This window comes from Doryrhamphus excisus, chromosome 11, assembly GCF_030265055.1.
Source record: "Doryrhamphus excisus isolate RoL2022-K1 chromosome 11, RoL_Dexc_1.0, whole genome shotgun sequence".
NCBI classification, from domain to species: Eukaryota; Metazoa; Chordata; class Actinopteri; order Syngnathiformes; family Syngnathidae; genus Doryrhamphus; species Doryrhamphus excisus.
In genome coordinates this window covers 13,045,836-13,065,264 of record NC_080476.1, presented here as the reverse complement: position 1 = coordinate 13,065,264, position 19,429 = coordinate 13,045,836, and the positions used below count along the sequence as shown (strand labels likewise).

General features: G+C 47.2%; 1 protein-coding gene across 12 annotated transcripts in view; it reads left to right on the top strand.

The window, feature by feature from the left end:
- Nucleotides 1-19,429, top strand: part of rapgef6 (Rap guanine nucleotide exchange factor (GEF) 6) — a 47,808-nt gene that overhangs the window by 15,881 nt on the left and 12,498 nt on the right. For 8 of the 12 annotated variants that reach the window (XM_058086628.1, XM_058086638.1, XM_058086630.1 and 5 more), the window contains 7 exons: nt 42-182; nt 14,750-14,884; nt 15,643-15,823; nt 15,897-16,033; nt 16,178-16,336; nt 17,166-17,318; nt 19,062-19,226. In XM_058086628.1, the coding sequence (XP_057942611.1) occupies nt 42-182; nt 14,750-14,884; nt 15,643-15,823; nt 15,897-16,033; nt 16,178-16,336; nt 17,166-17,318; nt 19,062-19,226 (1,071 nt within the window). Of the gene's footprint in view, nt 1-41; nt 183-7,194; nt 7,899-14,749; nt 14,885-15,642; nt 15,824-15,896; nt 16,034-16,177; nt 16,337-17,165; nt 17,319-19,061; nt 19,227-19,429 lie in introns of those variants that run through there. The other 4 variants (XM_058086629.1, XM_058086631.1, XM_058086640.1 and 1 more) reach the window with 3 other exon arrangements.

The window sequence follows — 19,429 nt, the reverse complement described above, 5'->3', positions numbered from 1 at the left end:
GACGTTGCTGTTCTGAGGAGGCTGGCCGCTGTGTGTTGCAGGTGGACAACAGCGGCGAGGGTGACGACGGCTCCCTGCTAAGGGACGGTTCGCAGCGGCGCTCCCGCCGCCGCTTCAGAAGGATCAACCCCAGGGGGGAGCGGGAACTCATCACAGATGGACAGGAACCGCCCGGGTACAAGGTAGGACAGACGCTTGCTTCTTCATTGTTCACGTGACCGCATGTTTGTTTCCAAAAATGGCAACTTCACTTTGGTTTGTTTTTGTCAGTTTTGTTTGTTTAGTTTTTTATTTAATATATCAATGTCATGGTACTAAAATGGTTATTTTTACAACGTTGTTGTCGTCCAATTAGGACTTAAGTTGCTTATAATAAGCATCCATGGGAACAGCCTTTGTAGTTTGGATTTATTTCCACTTGTGGGAGGTCAAGTCCACTTGGACTGGGCCCGAACTGGCTTGACATTGACTTGTCACCGTTGGGTCTGCAAACGATGAATAAGTGATAAGTGAGGGATTACGGTGATGGAATGGAACTGCAGTCCACGACAGCCGAACCCAATCGGGCCTGTCCCGCCTTGGCTCGCTATGAGGCGGTGCAGGTATTTTTGCGTCAAAAGCTTCTCTCGTCAGGAAATTGCGCAAATGTGTCCTTTTTGAAACGCCCGTGAGAGGGTGTCCCTGCCCCTGATAGGATCATGTGACAGTTGGGGGCTTTCTAATCGACACTTGCCACACACACGCGTACACACATACTCGATGGGGAATTACACGGGGCATTATAAAGCTCAAAGTGTCCCTGGCCACCTCTTCAGGATGATTCTTCACCACCTCTACTTATCCCTCCCCCCCACACCGTCTCGCTGCTGTTGGCAAAGTCCATGCAGTGTCACGTACGCATACAAACAAGCAGGATGCGTCACAAACAGAGGACATCTTGCCGCCAATGAGTCATGAGACATGTGACCACAAATAGAAAGAAAAAGTAAACATCACTTTCCTGTCTGAGGAGGTCAGGGAAACCTCCACCGTCCTACGCTAGGCCTGTCACCATAACACATTATTATAACACATACATATAACACATTAGTGGCCATAAGCCATGTTATTGATAACACTTACTAATAATTGGTTCAGTAGTTTTTTCATTAATTCTATGTACGGATGTCCGATACAGTATTGGCTTTTTAGTTGAAAAGTGATTTGCTGATATTGTCCAACTCTCAATGTGTGATATGACATATATGACATATCTCCCGTGGTGGAATGAACACATACTCTATGTGTTGTATGCAGCACTTTTGTAATGCCCAAAATGGGCATCACAGGTCCCCTTTAACCCTTTTTGTGGTCCCTTTGTGTATATTTTCACCTTTTGTTTTGGTTAGTTTTTTCCCCTCCGGCACATCACTGCTTACCTTTGTAGCATTTGAAGCTGTCCATTGAACTTGAAGAACTTGAATTTCGATCCATAACTGGGAGAATTGGGGCACCTGTTGTTTTGGGAACGCACGTGGGTGGCAGGGAAGAAGGGGGCTATTTTTAGCAGAAACAGATGCATGTCATATGGACCACAAAGCATTTGACAGACGTCTGGGGAGCCTTTCCTTGAAGCTCGGATTTGTCCCGTGTTTTGGGTAGGGGGAGCGTTGGGGGATGTTGTTGACGGAGGAGGCATCATAACGACGTCAGTGATCCATTATCCTCGCTGTTGGCTCAGTCCCTCCATGGCCGTGCTGTGAATGAAATGAAGGCGCCAGATGATTTGATTCGATGAGTGAATGGCTGCGTCTTTTCCAACCTTGCGGTCCAAGGAAGAAGGATCTGGGTCTAAAAGTCCAAGTATGCGTGGATCTGTGGGGATGAAAAGGCTCGTGGAAGAACGATGCGCTCTTTTTCCAGTGTTGTTTCGTTAGCATTATTCATCTTCTCACATGGCTCTGCTCGGGATCGATCCGCATCGACTCTGAAACCCGATCCTTCCATTTTTTTTCTACGGGGAGTGCCAGCGCATCCTCCACTAATGAGCCAAAACAGGCATAACATAACAAAACTACATGCTTGCTTGTTTCCTCACAAGAACATCCCTGCTATGATGCCCTGAACCTTTCAATATATTGATGGATATTTGATTGATCCATCAAGGCCACCACGTGTTGTTGCACTGCAGTATAATTTCATACAGGAAGTTAATTCAGGCCTGTCCAAACTTGTAGGGCCACCTAGTTGGCTTCCACAAAGAAATATACATCCCTATTTTACATGCGTCTGACCTTAAACCAGGCCCCGCCCTTAATCCAAGGGTCGAACGCTTCAACTCGACCGACCGCCACTTGAACACCTGTGGGATGAGTTCCGAGACTGCTCTCGTCTAACCCCAGTGCCAGACCTCGCAAGTGCGTTACTGTAGGAATGGCCCCGGGCTCACACTGAATCCGTTGCAGCTCTGTGCCAGCTCCAGTCCGGCTCCTGAGCTCCTGGGCCGGCTGCAGAAACCCACAGCTTGACCACAGTGTGCCGGCGTCTGAATAAGAAGTTGAACCCCAAACAGATTCTTTCCGTTGTGCGCCAGTAGGATGTTTTGTGATTAAAATAATCCCCATTAAGAACAGTTGGACTAGCATAGCAGATTCATGAAAACGTTTCTGTTGCACGCTAACAGGGAACCGAGTCCAAATTCTGACCAAAACAGAGAAACACGCTGAGGTTCCGCTGCACCATTACTCACCACATGTTGAGCCTACGGTTGTTAAGATGACACCCCCCCCCCCCCCCCATCTTTGTCCCATTAGCATCACCTTGACCTCACGTTGACTCAGGCGGGCTATCGCATTTGCTGAAAGTCAATCAGGCGGCGTCGGGACTGAGGTTAAATGTCATGGTTGGATACGCGATGACATGATGCATCATTCCGGTGACTCAACCTCTGCATCACACGTCAACCTTCAGGGTTTGAAGGTCACTCAGTGGAAGGGCGCCGTTTATTCCAACATTCAGTGGGGGGTTATTAAAAAACTAAAGTAGTATTAGTAGTAGTAGTAGTAGTAGTAGTAGTAGTAGTAGTAGTTTCCTGCAGTGGTTCTGTACTATGGTGTAGCTTAGCTTTCCCATCTAATGACTCTACCATCCATCATGGAGAAGTGTTAGGATTAAATAAGATCTAAGATAAGATAATGTTTGGAATGGAGCTAGCTGCTACAAATGCTATGAGGACTTTTATTGGGGGCGGGGGGGTAGGGTTTCACCCACAATAGCCCACAATCAGTGAAATGCGCAAAGTAGCCAAAGTCATTTTAATATATATATGTTTTAAGGCTGTAAGCCATTATTGCATAATCGTATCAGTTTGAGAGCCTCATCAGGAATGTATTGACGTCCGCGGCATCACGCCTCTGAGCGTCTGCCTGTTACAGTACGGGACGATGGGCTGCTAATTTTAGGGATGACATCAGCGAGGAAGAGAGCGAGATGACAACCTCGGTGAACTCTCCTTCCATCTTCTCTCAACGTCTCTCATGCTCAAGAGGCCTCCTGCCTCCCTCGTTCCACCTTCAGCTTCCCGTTCGGGCGGTGGTCAGCTGCCCTCGTGTCTGTACAGGAACATGGATGCTGGGGGGGGGGCTCCAGGAAGGGAGGGGCTGCTTTAAATGGCAGGAATTCCTGTCCTGTGCTGAACTGGACGTGCATACCGACACCAATGCAGCCTTTGTTGGCGTGGTGATGCTGAAGGAATACGCTTTCCGTATCTTGTGTCCTTCATGGCCCGGTGCTGCTTCGTGATGGCATATTTGGAGAAACGGCAAGAGACGTCACATCCTGGATGGTACCGTTTCCACCAGGCGTATCCATTGTCCGACGTTGTTTACCCTGCCTGGTCTTCCCACCATGCAGTGCGAGAAAAGTCCTATTTTTGGATGTGGATGATTGTGAATCTGTTCACAAAGGTCCAGACTTGATGATTGAAATCGGTTAAATAAAGTAACAAACGGAAAGTAAGGCTATGTTCACACTGCAGGTCTGTTCTTTTTGGTTTTTGCATCAATAATGCTGCACCATTGCCCCGCCCCCCTTCTGTTTGGTTGGGAAATGTTTGGGTTGCCAAATGTTGTGAAGGATGCTAAAACACTGCCGTTGCCCAGTAGCGCACTGGTACACGACGGTGAGACGGCATGACACGGCTGTTCTCTGATTGGCCGAAGTGTCTTTTCAGCGTCTCGGTGGTCTTGGAGAAGCACCACATCGATGGTAACTTTTACTTTGAAAGAGTGTAGAAGTGTTCACCCCCCCAGCGCTTTCACAGAAACGAAAGAGGAAGAACACGCACTCGTTTGCACACCTCCGAGGGCGACGTTGCGCCGTCTCGTCTCAAACAGGATGCGCGCGGCACAGGAAGTACTTCCTGTCGCATATGTTGTTTTTGTGGCGTGTGTGCGCGTCAGGCGAGCGCTTTCAAAGACAAACTTTGTATTTTTGTTGTCACTGCCAACCGCCCGCTCCCCACTCAGCTAATCACATCTGTCAGGCTAATTCAGGGGAGTCCCAACCTTCTCCAAAGAAGTTCTATATACAGTATTTTTTCCCACATTTTTGGGTTTGTTCTTAAACCGTTTTTGTCATTTTTCTTCTTTAATTCCCATAATTCCCACTTTTTTCCCATAATATGCCAACGTTTTGCCTCAATCAAATTTTCCTAAAATAGCACCTTTATTTATTTAAAAGGACATTATCTTTCTCTTCCTATTTTCACTTTATTTTCAGAAATTTTAATTTTTAAATTTATTTTCAAACAACCTTTCCTCTAAAATGTTCTTCTCATAATTATGATTTAATTCCCTTAATATTTTGACTTTTTTTTCATTGTTTTCTTTGTGTATTTCATTCAGACTGTTGATTTTGACTGACGTGCCGAAGGTAACCGAGATTGGGATGTGTCGCTGCCACCCCCCCGCCAGGCCCAGTTGTTCCTATTGTTGTGGGTGGAGGTTGCCAGATATGGGCTGTTAGGAGTTAGAACTCTTAGGAGCTATGTTGTTGTCATCATGATCTCGGTCCAAACCAACGTACCTTTATTTGTAGCAGGCACTCAAATGGATCAATAAAGGGAAGAACCAAGGCTGGTCCAAGCATTTAAGGACTTTCATTTCTCACTCTGGTTAGTTTTAGTTGGCAAAGGTTAGTTTGTGGATTTAGAACAAAAACGTAACGAGAAGGACAAAGGTAGCTGAGGTGGAGATGCTGTTCCTGGGCTGAGTTTGACGGATATCCTCATCAAAGGGTGGAAATTCACGTCTGCCTTCTCTGAGCTTTGTGGTGTTTCTGGTTCCGATGTACTGTCATGATAGAGCAAGAATCCTCGTGCTTTTCATGGCTAATCAAGATGGCTGACATTGGCTTTCACTCGCCTTTCACCCTGCCAGTGTTTCGTTTAAACATTGAAATCAGTCTGTAGCCCCTCCCCCTTTTCATTCTCTTTTTTAACCCCCAATCTATTTTTGAAACCTCTTCTTATCTGCTGTCTTTTTTCCTTTATCTATTTCCATCCTCCGTCCTCCTCCGAAGGCAGGCCTCCATGTGCTCGCTTCCCATTGGCTGCACCCGAAAACCATGATGTCATCCCCTGGCATCTGCGTGGGGAGGGGAGGGCTGTTTCACGCACACGCATGCACGCACACACGCACACACACACACACACACACACACACACACTGAGAATGGAGACTCCAGCAGCCTCCATGAAGAGGTTGACCATCTCACTAAAAGCAAAAGCATTTCCTCCACTCTTCCTCCAAACGTAATCATGCAAATGGAAGACATTGAAAAACAAACATTTTAGTAGAATAAATTGACGCTAGTCCAGAAAGAAGCTACACCAGTCGTCGTCACGTAAAGTTAGCCCGTCACACGAGCAACAATCTGCTGCAAAAATGACAGTCAAAGATCCTCTATATGACAGGAACTTTCAGTTGCGTGTGTGTGTGTTTTTGAAACAAGCTATTGCAAAACCACTATCCAAAGATCCTGTATATGGCAGGAGCGCTCTGCTTTTTTTAAGATCTTGTAGATCAGTGGGTCCAAACTGGCGGGGGGGTGGATCCATGCTCGGTGGGTCCCAGACATCAGGTCCAAAATGACACTAAAACATGAAATATTCCAAATTGATTTATTTTGAAAGGGGAACTATGATGCTCTTTTGGGCCGTCTGTACTGAGTTGGACTCCTATAGAGCAGCTACACACAATAACCTGCTTTTATAGAATCTGCACCTTTTGCAGCTGTCTTTCCTTGACTTTCCCAAACATTCCTTACGGAATAGATAGATAGATAGATAGATAGATAGATAGATAGATAGATAGATAGACTCCCTTTATTGTCATTGCACAAAAACACAGTAGTGAAATTGCCAAAGAAATGTCGTTGCCTGGCTCCCATATAATAACAGACACAAAAGAAGATAATAAATAATAATAATAATAATAATACTTCTGGACTACTGCCGAACCCCACTTTGTACTTGGGGTTTGTCGCTATAGGAGTAGATAATAAATGACGCAAACCTTTGGAGAGCCGGACGTGAGGGCCTCCACGTTGCCTGCCCGAGGAGGAGCACTCATTGTCAGACACACTTTGTCAGAGGCACCACTCTTACCGCAGGATCACCGCGGCCGCCACTCGCATAAAGCCTCATGTTCAATGTTTATACATTTGTCTTGTAGACTGACGCGGAATCAACCACGTGTCCCACTTCTATCTTCTTTTGTCTCATGATGTCAACTATATTAGGTAATAGGAGTGTAAAGATGACTGTAGGGGTGTTATTTCATGGCCAGAGGGCTCTAATGATGTTATAGATGATGACAGGATGTTCTGGATATTAAAAATGGGCGAAGGTGCCCGCAGTTGTCGCAAGTAGGAAGTTGCCCCGTGTTTATTGGAGGGGGGGAAGCCCATCTTCATCGTCCTCATCATCAGTCAGCTGCCTTTGTGCAGCTGCATCTGTCCTGTGGGTGGGTGGGTGCGGAGGGGGGGCACTGTGATATATTCTTCAGTTTATGGCACCGGTCACAAAAGGGGGTGGGGGGTCTTGGGGGGTCCGGGGGGGCGGTGGGGGATTGCCTCAATAGGCTTTATGTTACCAGCAAATCAATAAAGATGCTCCCTTCCTTTCCTTCCTTACTTCCTGCTCCCTTCCTCCCTCGCCAGCCAATCCATCTAATGCAGTTCCCTCCCCCTCCCCATCCTCCCCGCTCCCCCCTTCGCTGGCTGTACAGGTGATGTCATTCTTTTCCAGCTGGATTCCCCTCCCTCCCTCGCCATCGGCGCCGCCATCCCTCATTAGCGTCCCGGTCCGCCGAGGTGCAGCATCCTCTCTTTCTCATCCGAACCAAAGTGTGTGGAGGAGGAGGGGGCAGGAATGTCAGGAGCAAGCCTCGCGTAGCGGGTGAGAGGAAGGGAGGAGGGCGGGGATCGCATGCCGCCGGCCATGGAGCCTCACCGGCGGGTTGCCTCACGCTGGCCTGGAGCTCGCTAGAGGAGTTGCCAAAGAGGAGGAGGTGGGCTCCTTGGCTGGTGGTGGTGGTGAGGAAGCACCGTGAAGATGCTGCTGCTTCATCCTGTGAGGAGAAGAACATCTGCAAAGCAGAAGATGCTCTCTAGTGGGCAACTTGGACCTTAAATTGGAAAAGTCTCCTCTGTGGGAATACCTGCCAAGCGTTGGCTGGCGTCATCGTCCATGCGCTGAGGATTCTTCTCTTTTGGCTCCTTTTTTAAGCAGGGAGTGTTCCTCCTTCCTTTTTTCCACCTTTTGGCGAACGAGGGGGAAACTTCCCTCCTCCCTTCTGTCAGCGATGGCTTTCCTGGTCCGTTGCTATGCCAACTGCTTGCAGCCGTGGTCCTCCAAAGTAAGCGATGTCGTAATCCCTTTTTACTGCTGTGTGTGTGTGTGTGTGTGCTCCTCATCCTGCTGAATGGAGCAAAATGTTAGCTTTTCTTCTTATTGGTGCTCTTTCATAAGAATAAACATGTGGTCAAGTGTGGGGGGGTGAAGAAAAAGGGTGCCACCTTGTCACCTTCACAAAGTGCAGGCCAGGAAATTCCAGGTCTGGCCGAAGTTGCATCCTTCCATTGCAGGGGTGGTAGGGTGGTCGTTCCCCAAACACACGGTTGGGGATCATGTGGAGGTATCCTTCTGGGATGCTCCTAGACTTTGAGAAGATGTGTGATGTGATGTGATGGTGTGTAGTATCATACACTGGTCACTAGGTGTCAGTAAAGCTGGAAGAGACACACAAGCTCCAGACTTGACTTGATCGCCAAAACAACAGGCTTTTATTGCAGGTTTGAATGATCTCACACAGTAATCCCTAACACGGGCTACGGTTGCCATCGTAATCCACGCCAAACTGCAACTCAAGGGATTATGCCTTTAGTGAGATGGTTCAACGCTGTGATAAAAGCCTGTCGTTTCTGGTGATCAAGTCTGGTGCTTGTGTGTCTCATGTAGCATCACAGTAGCTTTGCTGACACCTAGTGACCAGTGTGCAAATCTACATCACACATTCTCTAAATGCTGTTTATTTGTCTTTTACTTATTTTACTTACTTATTTAACCTGCTTAAATATGCGTATATTTGACCTAAGTGTTGAACCATGAATCATAACGATGTATTGATGAATATGGAAATGGTGATAGAGTGAAGCCGTGAAAGTCAAAGCGCTAAGAGACGACTGTATCGAGGACCCACCAAGTAGTGGATGCTGTAGCCCACAAGTGGCCCCCAGGCCGGGCATTGGTCACCCCCGTCTTCCATGCAGTCACAGTAGAATGCAACACGCTGACAGAGCTGGAATCCAACCCAACATAGACCAACATAGACCAACATAGACCAACATAGACCTCAATATGCCCTGGCCTTCTGGGGGTGTCCTCCAGCTTGGCGCCAGTAATGAGCCCCCCCGTTTGGAAAGGTTAATGAAGTCCACCCGCCTGCCACCCTACCATGTGCTTCTGTCTGCGGTGGGGAGGGCAATGAGAGCGATGGATCAACACTTTAATGCTCCCTAAATGTTGAGTGGATTCAGGACTGAGGAGGTCAGAAGGATTCTTGTGGTTTTAGTCCAGAGTTTCATCTGGCTTTGGGTGCCTCCTGGCTTCCGTGGCCGTGATCGTCCTCGCTGTCAGGCTGCGGCGGTCAAGTGAGTCACCTCGGCGGCGAGAGTGGATTCGGGCTCAATCAGCCACACAAAACATCGGGAAACTCCTTGTGAAGGAGCACAGACCACAAACGGCGGCTTGGGCAGCGCTCACTGGTAATCAACACAAAAGGACAGTCATAATATTAGAAGAAAAAAGTTTCTTTTAGTAGCATCCACTTGAAATATTAAAAAGATGCAATGTTTTCTTTGAAGAAATAAACCTTTTTGGAACATTAGCTTGTGGGCAAAAGTCCAAATATGGAAGTAAAGCGACGCCACCTCCACTGAGAGCTGTTAGGCATGTGGCGGGACGTCGGGGAGCCCACACGCGCAGGAAGTAGCGGTGAGGAAGATCGATGTGGGTCAGGTGACACCACCAGGCCATGCGTGTCACATCGCCTGCCGCCAGCCAGAAATGTACGCATCCTAGACGGCTTTCTAGAAAAACGGCGTAGGAAGTACCAGGCCACACTCGCACCAGGCCGGGGTGTCGAGGGCCTCTTAAAAGAAAATATTTCATATTTTTTATATAAGATATTTGTGGTATAGCTGACAAACTATTAATATCGACCTTTTGCTTTTTCCCCATTTATCTGCTGCTTTTTTCTTTTTCCTAACATTTCGGCTTTCTTCTCAAATAATTGTTGTACATTTTCTTTTTGTAATGTTATGTCTTTATTTCCATAATATGGGCGAAAAAGGTGAAGTCGAAGTGGAAAAATAGTCTTTTTCACAGGAATGGCAAAGCGGGGATGCCCTCTTTTCTTCAAATGTATAACTTCTTAAAGGGGAACTGCACTTTTTGGGACATTTGAAACATGAAGACATTTAGATATACAAGTTAATATGAGCTAGCCAACAATGACAGCATTGTTAGCTAGCTCATATTAACTTGTTCTCTCCTGTTCTGATGCACAGAAAAAGGAAAGAAATATGCGCTGATGTTTCACATAAGGATTGGGAATGATGGGCAAAATTCCCCAAGAAGTGCAGACTAACCTTTACAAAATATCCAAGTGGCAAAGTTTTAATCTTTTCATCCTGCGGACACCCCCGTGTTAGACCAAAACACTTCCCTTGTCTTTTGTACACGTTGACCTTCTACACAAAACCCTGCGCCCCCCCCCCCCCCAACGTCACACAGCCCCATTATCTCCTTGCTATCGATCCTGGTCCAAGCAGAGATTCTTACTGGGTCATTTTCAGGGCCGTTCATCAATACGAGATGGGACGCATTGATTACAGCAGAGGGCTGTGGCGGGTTTGGGAGTGGACCAATAGAACTGTCCGTGTTTTTTTCACTCCTTCCCCTGCCAATGGTCACCTATGGGGATGAATAAAGTATCTACCTAGCTACCCACCTATCTACCCACCTACCTACCTACTCACCCAATGTTGTGAGTGACCCTGAGATGACCCAATGACGTGCATTTTAGCTAGCTCGTATTAACTCATTTTCTCAGATTCTAATGCAAACAAAAGGGAAAGCAAAAGCGGCAAATGCTAGGTAGGATATGGGAAAAGGTGCAGGAAGATTGGAAGGTTCAGGAAATGCTGAAAAGGCAAAAATGTAGAAAAATAAAAGTGAATACACGTGCAGGAACAGGCTGGCAAGTCTCTAAAAGTTGCTTGATCTGCAGCGGTAGACCTCTGCTTTCTCCTCCTGACACATCACATCTAAATAAAGCTTCCTCGCCCGAGTGGAATAGGCTGCGGTGGGTCTGTGGATATTCCCGTCTGACTGGACCGAGCAACCGCCGCATGGCTGCCACACACAAACGCCCCAGCCTGATGGTAACGTCTGGCGTCCTCCAAAGATGGCTGATTATCTTCCTCACCGCAACGGAGTTGGGGGGCGTACGGCTAATTCAGCATCCTTCCTCTTCTGAAAGGTTCCCAGCATTGGAGCCATGATGGCGCTGGCTGGACTTGTTGAAAACGTACGGTGGATGTACTTGTTTGTTTGGCGCATGGTCGTCTACAGCCACGTGGTGGTAGTGGTACTTGTACGTCTACTTGGTGTATGTGATGCTGTCATCTGCTGTGGATGATGACCGCCCATGTACGTACATACAGACGGCACCTGGCCCAATGTTTGAACCCAATGTGGCTCATGACTCCAAAAGTTAGTCCACCCTTTTTCTCTGGGAAGAATACTGCTGATGCTTCCAATTTTTTTTCTGGCATTTTTTATTTCTTTAAGGTTTCTTTTTAAGTGTTTAGGATGTGCCGGGGGCCACAGTTTTCCTTCTGATGCCCATCACGTCCACCGTGACGCCCCAGATGCGTTCGCTTGTGTGCACGTTGGGATGCTTCTAGGCTTGCTGTGCTTCTTCACGTTTTATTTTTTTATTCCACCTTCCTGACTTCCATGCGGAACAGCACGTGTGGGGCCGACAGGCTGCATCCATAATGCATGCCTTTTGGGGGAGGGAAAGGAAAAGAATGCCAGAAATGGGAGGAAACCACAAGCAAGAGAGAGTGGAATGAAAAGTGAGCGCTGGAAGACTGAGGAAGCTCTGTAGGTGAAGGCTAATAATGTTCAAAACTTTATTTAGACGCTCACAAACAGGTTTTTCATGTCCAATATGTCGTATTTGAGCTTGTTATGTCTACAATATTGTGTAGTAGGAGTGTAAAGGCGATTATAGGGGTGTTATTTCATGTCTGGAGGGCTCTATTGTTAAAAAGCATATTTAGAAGGTTATAAGTTCTATTCATGAATCAGGAATCCGTGCAGGAATTGACCCGTCGGGTCTGGAGCCAATGAACATCCAAAAAGCAGGGATTAGTGTACTTCACTGGCGCCATTTAAGATAGTAGCTTCTTACGAGAGCCTCGTCCGTTTGGTGGTCCAGGCCGCGACCCATCCAGGAGCATCCCAGCGTGCTCCGTGTTGGCTTAATGGAATTGTGCATCTGAAGGAAGATGACACATTTATATTTCATCTCCTCGCCCTCATCCTTTATGCATGAGGAGAATCGGAGACCCCCCTCACCCGCTCTTGCTCGGAAGGGGGCAGGGATTAATGTGGGATTAAGTGCGAGGTGTGAACTGGACTGGGAAGACCACCCCGGGCCTTCCTGACAGTTTTCAACTGAAAGTGCTGTTGCTTCTTTCTGCAGCAAGCATGGGGGCCTCACAACCCTGAGGGGGGGGCATTGACGGGAAGGACTGGGGCGTGTTTGTTCAAGTGTCAAATCTAGGTAGACGACACCTGAACAGGAAAGACAAACAGGGACAGTAGACGGAAGCTTGCACTGAGCATCATTTATTGCTCATGAATAGTTGATGACCTCATGGATGGGAGGATGGAACGATGGAAGGAGGAGGATGGCAGCTGATAAAGGTAAAGATATGAATCCCATGGCTGCTTTCGGATTGGCCCCCTTTGACCAAGTCCAAATCTAAAGACACAAAAGTTGTAATGTTCCAAGAAGAATGTCGGAATATTATCATGATAAATTACATCATCTTAGTAGCAGAAAGTTTAAATAATGAAGAGATGGAATTATTTAAAATGACTAAAGTTGCAGAAAGATGTACACAAATTCTAATGTTATGGGGATAAAGTCAAACTATTATGGGAATGAACTCACAATTACGAGAAAGTTTCAATATTAATGGAAAAAACAACAGAAATAGAAAAATACAGCTTAGTTAATTAGAATACATTCTAAATATTCAGAGAAAAAGTTGTATTCCAACAAGAAAAATAGTTATATTTTTTAAGAAATATTGACAAGACGTGCTGTCATGGAAAATACAATAATGTTACAAGAATAACGTCAAAATATTAAGAGGAAAAATTATATTGTAATGGGAGAATGTTACAGTTTTAGGTGAATAAACTGCTAATATTATGTGGAACAGCAATGTCATTTTAGTAGCATAAAAGTAGAAATATTGAAGAGTAATAATAATAATAATAATAATAATACATTTTATTTGTATAGCGCTTTTCAAGATACTCAAAGACACTTTACAAAAGAATGAAGTTGAATAGAGCAAGTAAACAGAATAAAAGACACACCAAAATACAACATTCATTGGTTAGTACACAGTTAAAAAAGCGGGGCGGGGCACAGCAGTCAGATATAGAAGGTTAGACATTAAAAACAGATTTAAAGAGGTGGGTTTTGAGTTGTTTTTTGAAAGTGGGAAGGTCAGGGCAAGCACGGAGTGAATGGGGCAAAGAGTTCCAGAGAGTGGGGGCAGCGATGGAGAAGGCTCTGTCTCCCCAGGTTCGGAGCTTGGTCTTACAGGGGAGTGCCAGGAGGTTGGAGTCTGAGGAGCGAAGGGGACGCGGGGGATTATGTGGATGGAGGAGGTCTGTGAGATATGGGGGGGTCAGATCGTGGAGGGCTTTGTAGGTGATGAGAAGAATTTTGAAGTGAATGCGTTGGGGGACGGGAAGCCAGTGGAGGTTTTGGAGGACAGGGGTAATGTGTTCACGGGAGCGGGTGGAGGTGAGGAGGCGGGCAGCGGAGTTCTGAATATATTGTAGTTTGTTGAGGGTTTTGGATGGTGTACCGTAGAGAATGCTGTTGCAGTAGTCGATTCTGGAGGTGATAATACTCAAAACAATGACTCGAGTCACAATGTTATGAGAATAAAGTCATAATTACGTGAAGAAAATTAACCAAAAGGAAGTTAGGACAACCTTAGAAATAATAATAACGGATGAGATTCCAAGCTAGCCAAAGAGCCAACATGGTACCATGCATCTCCACTGAACACTGGCAGCACTTCCTTAAGAACATGCTGTTGACCTTCCCTAAGCTCCACCCCCTCGCTACCCACGGGGTCCCACTGCCGGGGTCCCGCTCTACAACGGGCCTATGAGAGGGCGGCACTTCACCCAGACTTCTTTAATATTGCATGCTGGCATCGTGGAGGTTCCCTCGCCGCGCCCTCGCATCACTGCCTCATGTTTGCTTTAGCTAGCGAACGGGTGCGCTCGGACGACGACGACGACGGCGGTCGTGGGAGGTGCCGTGATGGAGGACGCTTGTTGCGGGGTGTCGCCGTGTCGCAGGAGGACGTCATCCCTCAACCTCGCGCCGCCGCGGTCTAAACCGGTAAGGTGTGACTCTGACCCCTCCCCCCACCGGGCTGGCACATAGGAAGGGATTTGGTGTATTTTCAGGCGTGGACTCCTCCTTCATGGCCTGTCCAGGTTGTTGTTTCCTTCAGGGCTACGATATATCTGTGGCTGTGGTTTGGGAGCAAGGAGGTCAGGGCGTCACATTCATGCACGCTATGGGAGACCAAAGGTGATCAAACATGAGGATCCCAACAAATATGTGTAGAATATTGATATAGAAACATAGATATAGGTAGTAAATCACTAATGGAAGGGTCAGGTGTCTGTGCTCTTCTTTAGGGTCATGGGTCATTTGCATATTATTCCATATCATATTTAGCAAAATGAAATTCCCTGCCACCCGAAGCAAAAGAAGGTCGTTTGTGTCGTGAAAGGGAGCACCGACCGCTACGTTTCTGCACGCCGCTTCTCACCCCCTCCCCTCTCTGCTGGTTTCCTGTCTCGTCTCAGCAGCTTCCTGCCGACCTCAATAAGATGCACCTGACAGACCACGCCCACCAGCAGGTGATGCACGTGCCCCCCAGCCAGTCGGGCTGCAGCATCGCCAGCGACTCGGGGAGCAGCAGCCTGTCGGACATCTACCAGGTGGGGGAGTGATACCTTATCTTATCTTATCTTACCTTACCTTACCAAAGCGAGCCAAGGGTAGTCCTTCCCAGCACCTGAAGCTTGCCTCGTGTGTGGAGCTCTGCCAAGGTTGCCTACGCTCGGAATAGCGGCCAATTATCACGCCGCAGCGGCGGGTCCCCCTCGCTACTTCCCGTGGCGGAGCAAAGGTCGCACGCAGGAAATAAACCTGACCTTTCAAGGCCGACGGGCGGACACCATGTTGCACGTCCGGCGTGCAACACTAGTCCGCTTCACAATCGGAGTGTTTCGCCTCAATGAATGAACCGCAGCTCCCTGGTGATGGCAGCACTCGGCTCGTAACTGTATTGTTAACATATTATAATATGTCAACATTATTTGGGAGCAAATGCCGCTAATATCATAATCATAATTTCATATATGTCAAGGGCTCTGAAGGGCTCAGTTCCAGGGAGGTTCTAACAGCGGCTCCCTGTGATGTCACAATGAGCTGGATTCCCTAGTATTTAGACATTAGAAAAATGATTTTTCCACTTTTGCTGGTCTTTTTTTCTTTTACTTGTTTAATTATGTTTGAACCTTGTGCCACTAAAATGATGCTTTGTCCTCGTGATACTACATCATTATTCTTGGAAAATTACTAGTATTCAAGTACTTTTTTCTCTGAACACTTTGGCTTTGTTCTTATTCCCAGTTAGGACTGGGTTTTTTTCTTTTTGTAATGGTGAACTATTTCAACGTTCTTCTCCTTCCAGGCTACAGAGAGCGAGCTGGGTGACGTGGACCTGTCCGGTCTTCCCGAGGCCCCCGTGGACAGCGAGGAGGAAGAAGAGGAGGACGAGGACCTGGAGAGAGCCTCAGACGCGCTCCTCAGCCGGGACCTGGTCCGGGAGTGCCTGGAGAAAGACCCGGCCGACCGTAACGACGACGACATCGGTCAGTCTGCTTTGACGTCTGCTCATCGGCAAGGTTGTGCGTTTCTCCTGACTGGTATCTTCTGCACCCTCAGAGCAACTCCTGGAGTTCATGCACCAGCTGCCGGCCTTCGCCAACATGACCATGTTGGTGCGACGCGAGCTGTGCGGCGTGATGGTGTTTGAGGTGGTGGAGCAGGCCGCCACCATCATTCTCCACGACAAGCAGGAGGTCAGACGCTCACTGTTTCCCACAGGGCTGTAATCTATTTGTGGTGGGGGAGGGGCTCATTAGCATAATTACATAAACATTTAAGGAGGCAAAAAGAGTTTTTGGCTTCACTCGATCCCACTTCACTTGTGTTGGTTTCCACAGCTGGACCTCTGGTACGTCATCTTGAACGGGGCGGTGGAGATCAGCCACCTGGAGGGCAGAGTGGAGACTCTCTGTATGGGCAACAGCTTTGGCATCTCGCCCTCCCTGGACAAGCAGCACATGAACGGAGAAGTCCGCACCAAAGGGGACGACTGCCAGGTACACCGACAAAGACCTTTGGTTGGAATCCCAAATTAATGCTGTCCTACCTCCATCTATAAACACCTTACTATCAGGCACATCTGGATTAGTTGTCTTTTCATTTCATTTTTATTTTTATTATTATTAAGGACTGGAACAAGGTAGGATTTGATCAAGTGTAGATTGGTCCTAATCCAATATGAGGACATTACTACCAGGTGAACTAGAGTATCGAGCCACCTGCTGTGGCCCATCAAGGTGCACTGTATTTGGGCACATGCTCCGAGCAGCCGGTGTGACTCCACAGAGATCTCCGGCAAACCTTTTGCACTTTTAAAATGCTGCATCGTGTCAGGTGGCTGATGAGGTTTTTTGTGTGCTCGATGGGATCTTTCCCCTCATGGCGGCTCCATATTGGAGCTATTTGAATGTTTAATGCCTATTTTAATGTGTCATAATTCCCTCATAGCGAGCCAATATTTACTATTATTAGTTTTCTATTCGGTTTTCCCTCAGGCCTGCAATCTATCTATGGAGTGGGGTACAGTGGCTGTAGAGTTGTTTTGGTTCATTCTTACGTAAGAACCTGAAACCATTCCCTTCCATGTCAGTGGCTTTAACAAGAAAAAACACATGGTGGGGTTTTGTGTGAAAGGGGCTGAGTCATACAGTATCCCACTTCCTCTGTCCTGCGCGTCACTTCCTGTCCCCTGACCGCCAGAAAGTCAGAGAGGTCGCGCTCAAGAGAAAGCAGAAGGCGAGGGTTTAGCGAAGGGAAGCCGCCGCCGCCGTCCGTCTTTAAGAAAGTCCTCCCGGCTGACCCGCCCATGTCCTCACTTCCTCGCAGTTCGTGTGCGTGGCCCAGGAGGACTACTGGCGCATCCTCAACCACGTGGAGAAGAACACGCACAAGGTGGAGGAGGAGGGCGAGATCGTGATGGTGAAGGAGCACCGCGAGCTGGACCGCAGCGGCACCAGGAAGGGACACATCGTCATCAAGGTGCCAGACCTCGGCAGGAACCCCCTTGGTTTCGTGTTGATGCTGATGGCGTTGTTGTCATGTTCTTTGTTGGCCTTGCTTAACCCGACCACACTTTTTCCCCATCGGTTTCCTCGCTTAACTCATCCCGATTTTCCCAAGGTATGACTTTGCTCTCCGAAGCGGAGTACTTCTAGTAGTTACTAGTTCATTGTGAGTCATACTTTCTTCTTGCTAATGTTCTTCTTCTAATTACTACTTCCTTTCCGTAATATTTACTCTTGGAACAGGATTATATTTTCACATAACCTGATTACACAACAATTCTCATAATATTGCGCCTTAAAGGAAGTGGGGGGGTTATTAGGTTGGCCTTCTGTGACGCAGGCAGAGGCGAGTGTTAGCTGCTGTTTGATCCATGAAGCCGTATTCAATGTCAGCTTCTTAACGTGTTAGCCTCGGCCAGATATTTTCATGTGTCGGCAGGTAAGTCCCACACAGCAGACATGTTTGTTGTTGTTTTGGAATGCCTGCCTGATGACGCTGCCGTGGGTTGGTTGGGGCGGACACTCCACTTGGTCGCTACGGGCTGCAGTAGTGCTCGCCACGGGTGATCGATTTTTGTGATCATCATTGGAAGGCATTTAGATTAGATTAGATTAGATTAGATTCAACTTTATTGTTATTGCTCATGTCACTTGTACAGGGCAACAAAATGCAGTTAGCATCCAACCAGAAGTGCAATTTTTTATAAGTACATTAGTATGGACAGATCTATGTAAATAAAACTATACAGGCTATGGCTATAATACAGTGAGGATATGTACAGGGATATAAATGACTATAATATGGCTATTGTAGATTATACAGATTATAAACAGTATGGGTATGACAATATATAATATAATATATACAGTATTGCAATGGGGTGACTAGGGTATGGAAATGACTATAATATGGCTATTGTAGATTATACAGATTATAAACAGTATGGATATGACAATATATAATAGCAGTAATATGTACAGTATTGCAGTGAAGTGACTAGAGTAGAGTATTTATCGGCATATGCCGATCACATGCACAGAAATCGGACGATATCGATTAATCAGAGCATCCTAGTTGAAAGTTTAAGTCCGGGCCGCCAATCCTGACCTTGGACCAGGACCGGTAAGGTCGGGCGGCAGCGAGCAGAGGAGAGCAATTAGCAGTTAGCATCTTGTCAGGGATCGAAGGGAGCAGCTCCTCACTTGGAGCATTAATGCAGCCACTCGGCGTTCTTTGCCAGTGATTTATAGGAAGCTCCTCTGGTCCGCCAAGGACCTCTGATCCCTTCATCCGTCGGCATGGATCCTCTAATGGACCTCTGGAAGACGCAGCGGTGCAACCCAGTGCATTTCCCAGGCTGCTTTTGGCTCTTTTTGCCGTCAGACAAGAAGAGGATGCTTTTTGCTTTCACTTCCTCAAGCCCAAGAATCGTTTCCTTCCAAGAAGCTTCTTTTTTTAGGAATGACATGAATGACCCCAGGCCAGCGGACATGTCAACACGTTGCATCCATATCAGGACAGGAAGTAGAAACATTTATTATCTGATAAATACATGACAGCTACCCAAGGCTTTTTTTTTTTTTACAAGGAACGCCATCAGCAGCATCCAACCCTGATGGGAACATCCCTCTTTTCTTTTTTATGACTACTTGACTTATTATTATTATTATTATTATTATTATTATTCCTGCTGGCTCATCATGTGTGTCACCCCAGGGAACCCCCGAGCGTCTCATCATGCACCTGGTGGAGGAGCCATCGGTGGTGGATCCCACCTACATCGAGGACTTCCTGCTCACGTACCGCACCTTCCTGTCCAGTCCCATGCAGGTGGGCAGGAAGCTGCTGGAATGGTTCCAGATGGACATCCTGAGGGACACGGTCAGTGTGTGTGTGTGTGTGTGTGTGTGTGTGTGTGTGTGTGTGTGTATATCAGAATAAAACGGTTTAAAATCTGATTTATTGGTTCTAGTCAGCCCTTCCCAGGCTAAATTTCACCCGTTTCTGGAATTCAAGTAGTGATAGCTGCAGGATTGCTAAGCAGGATGGGCTGTCCTCGGTCTTCCTGTTGACCATCAAGCTTT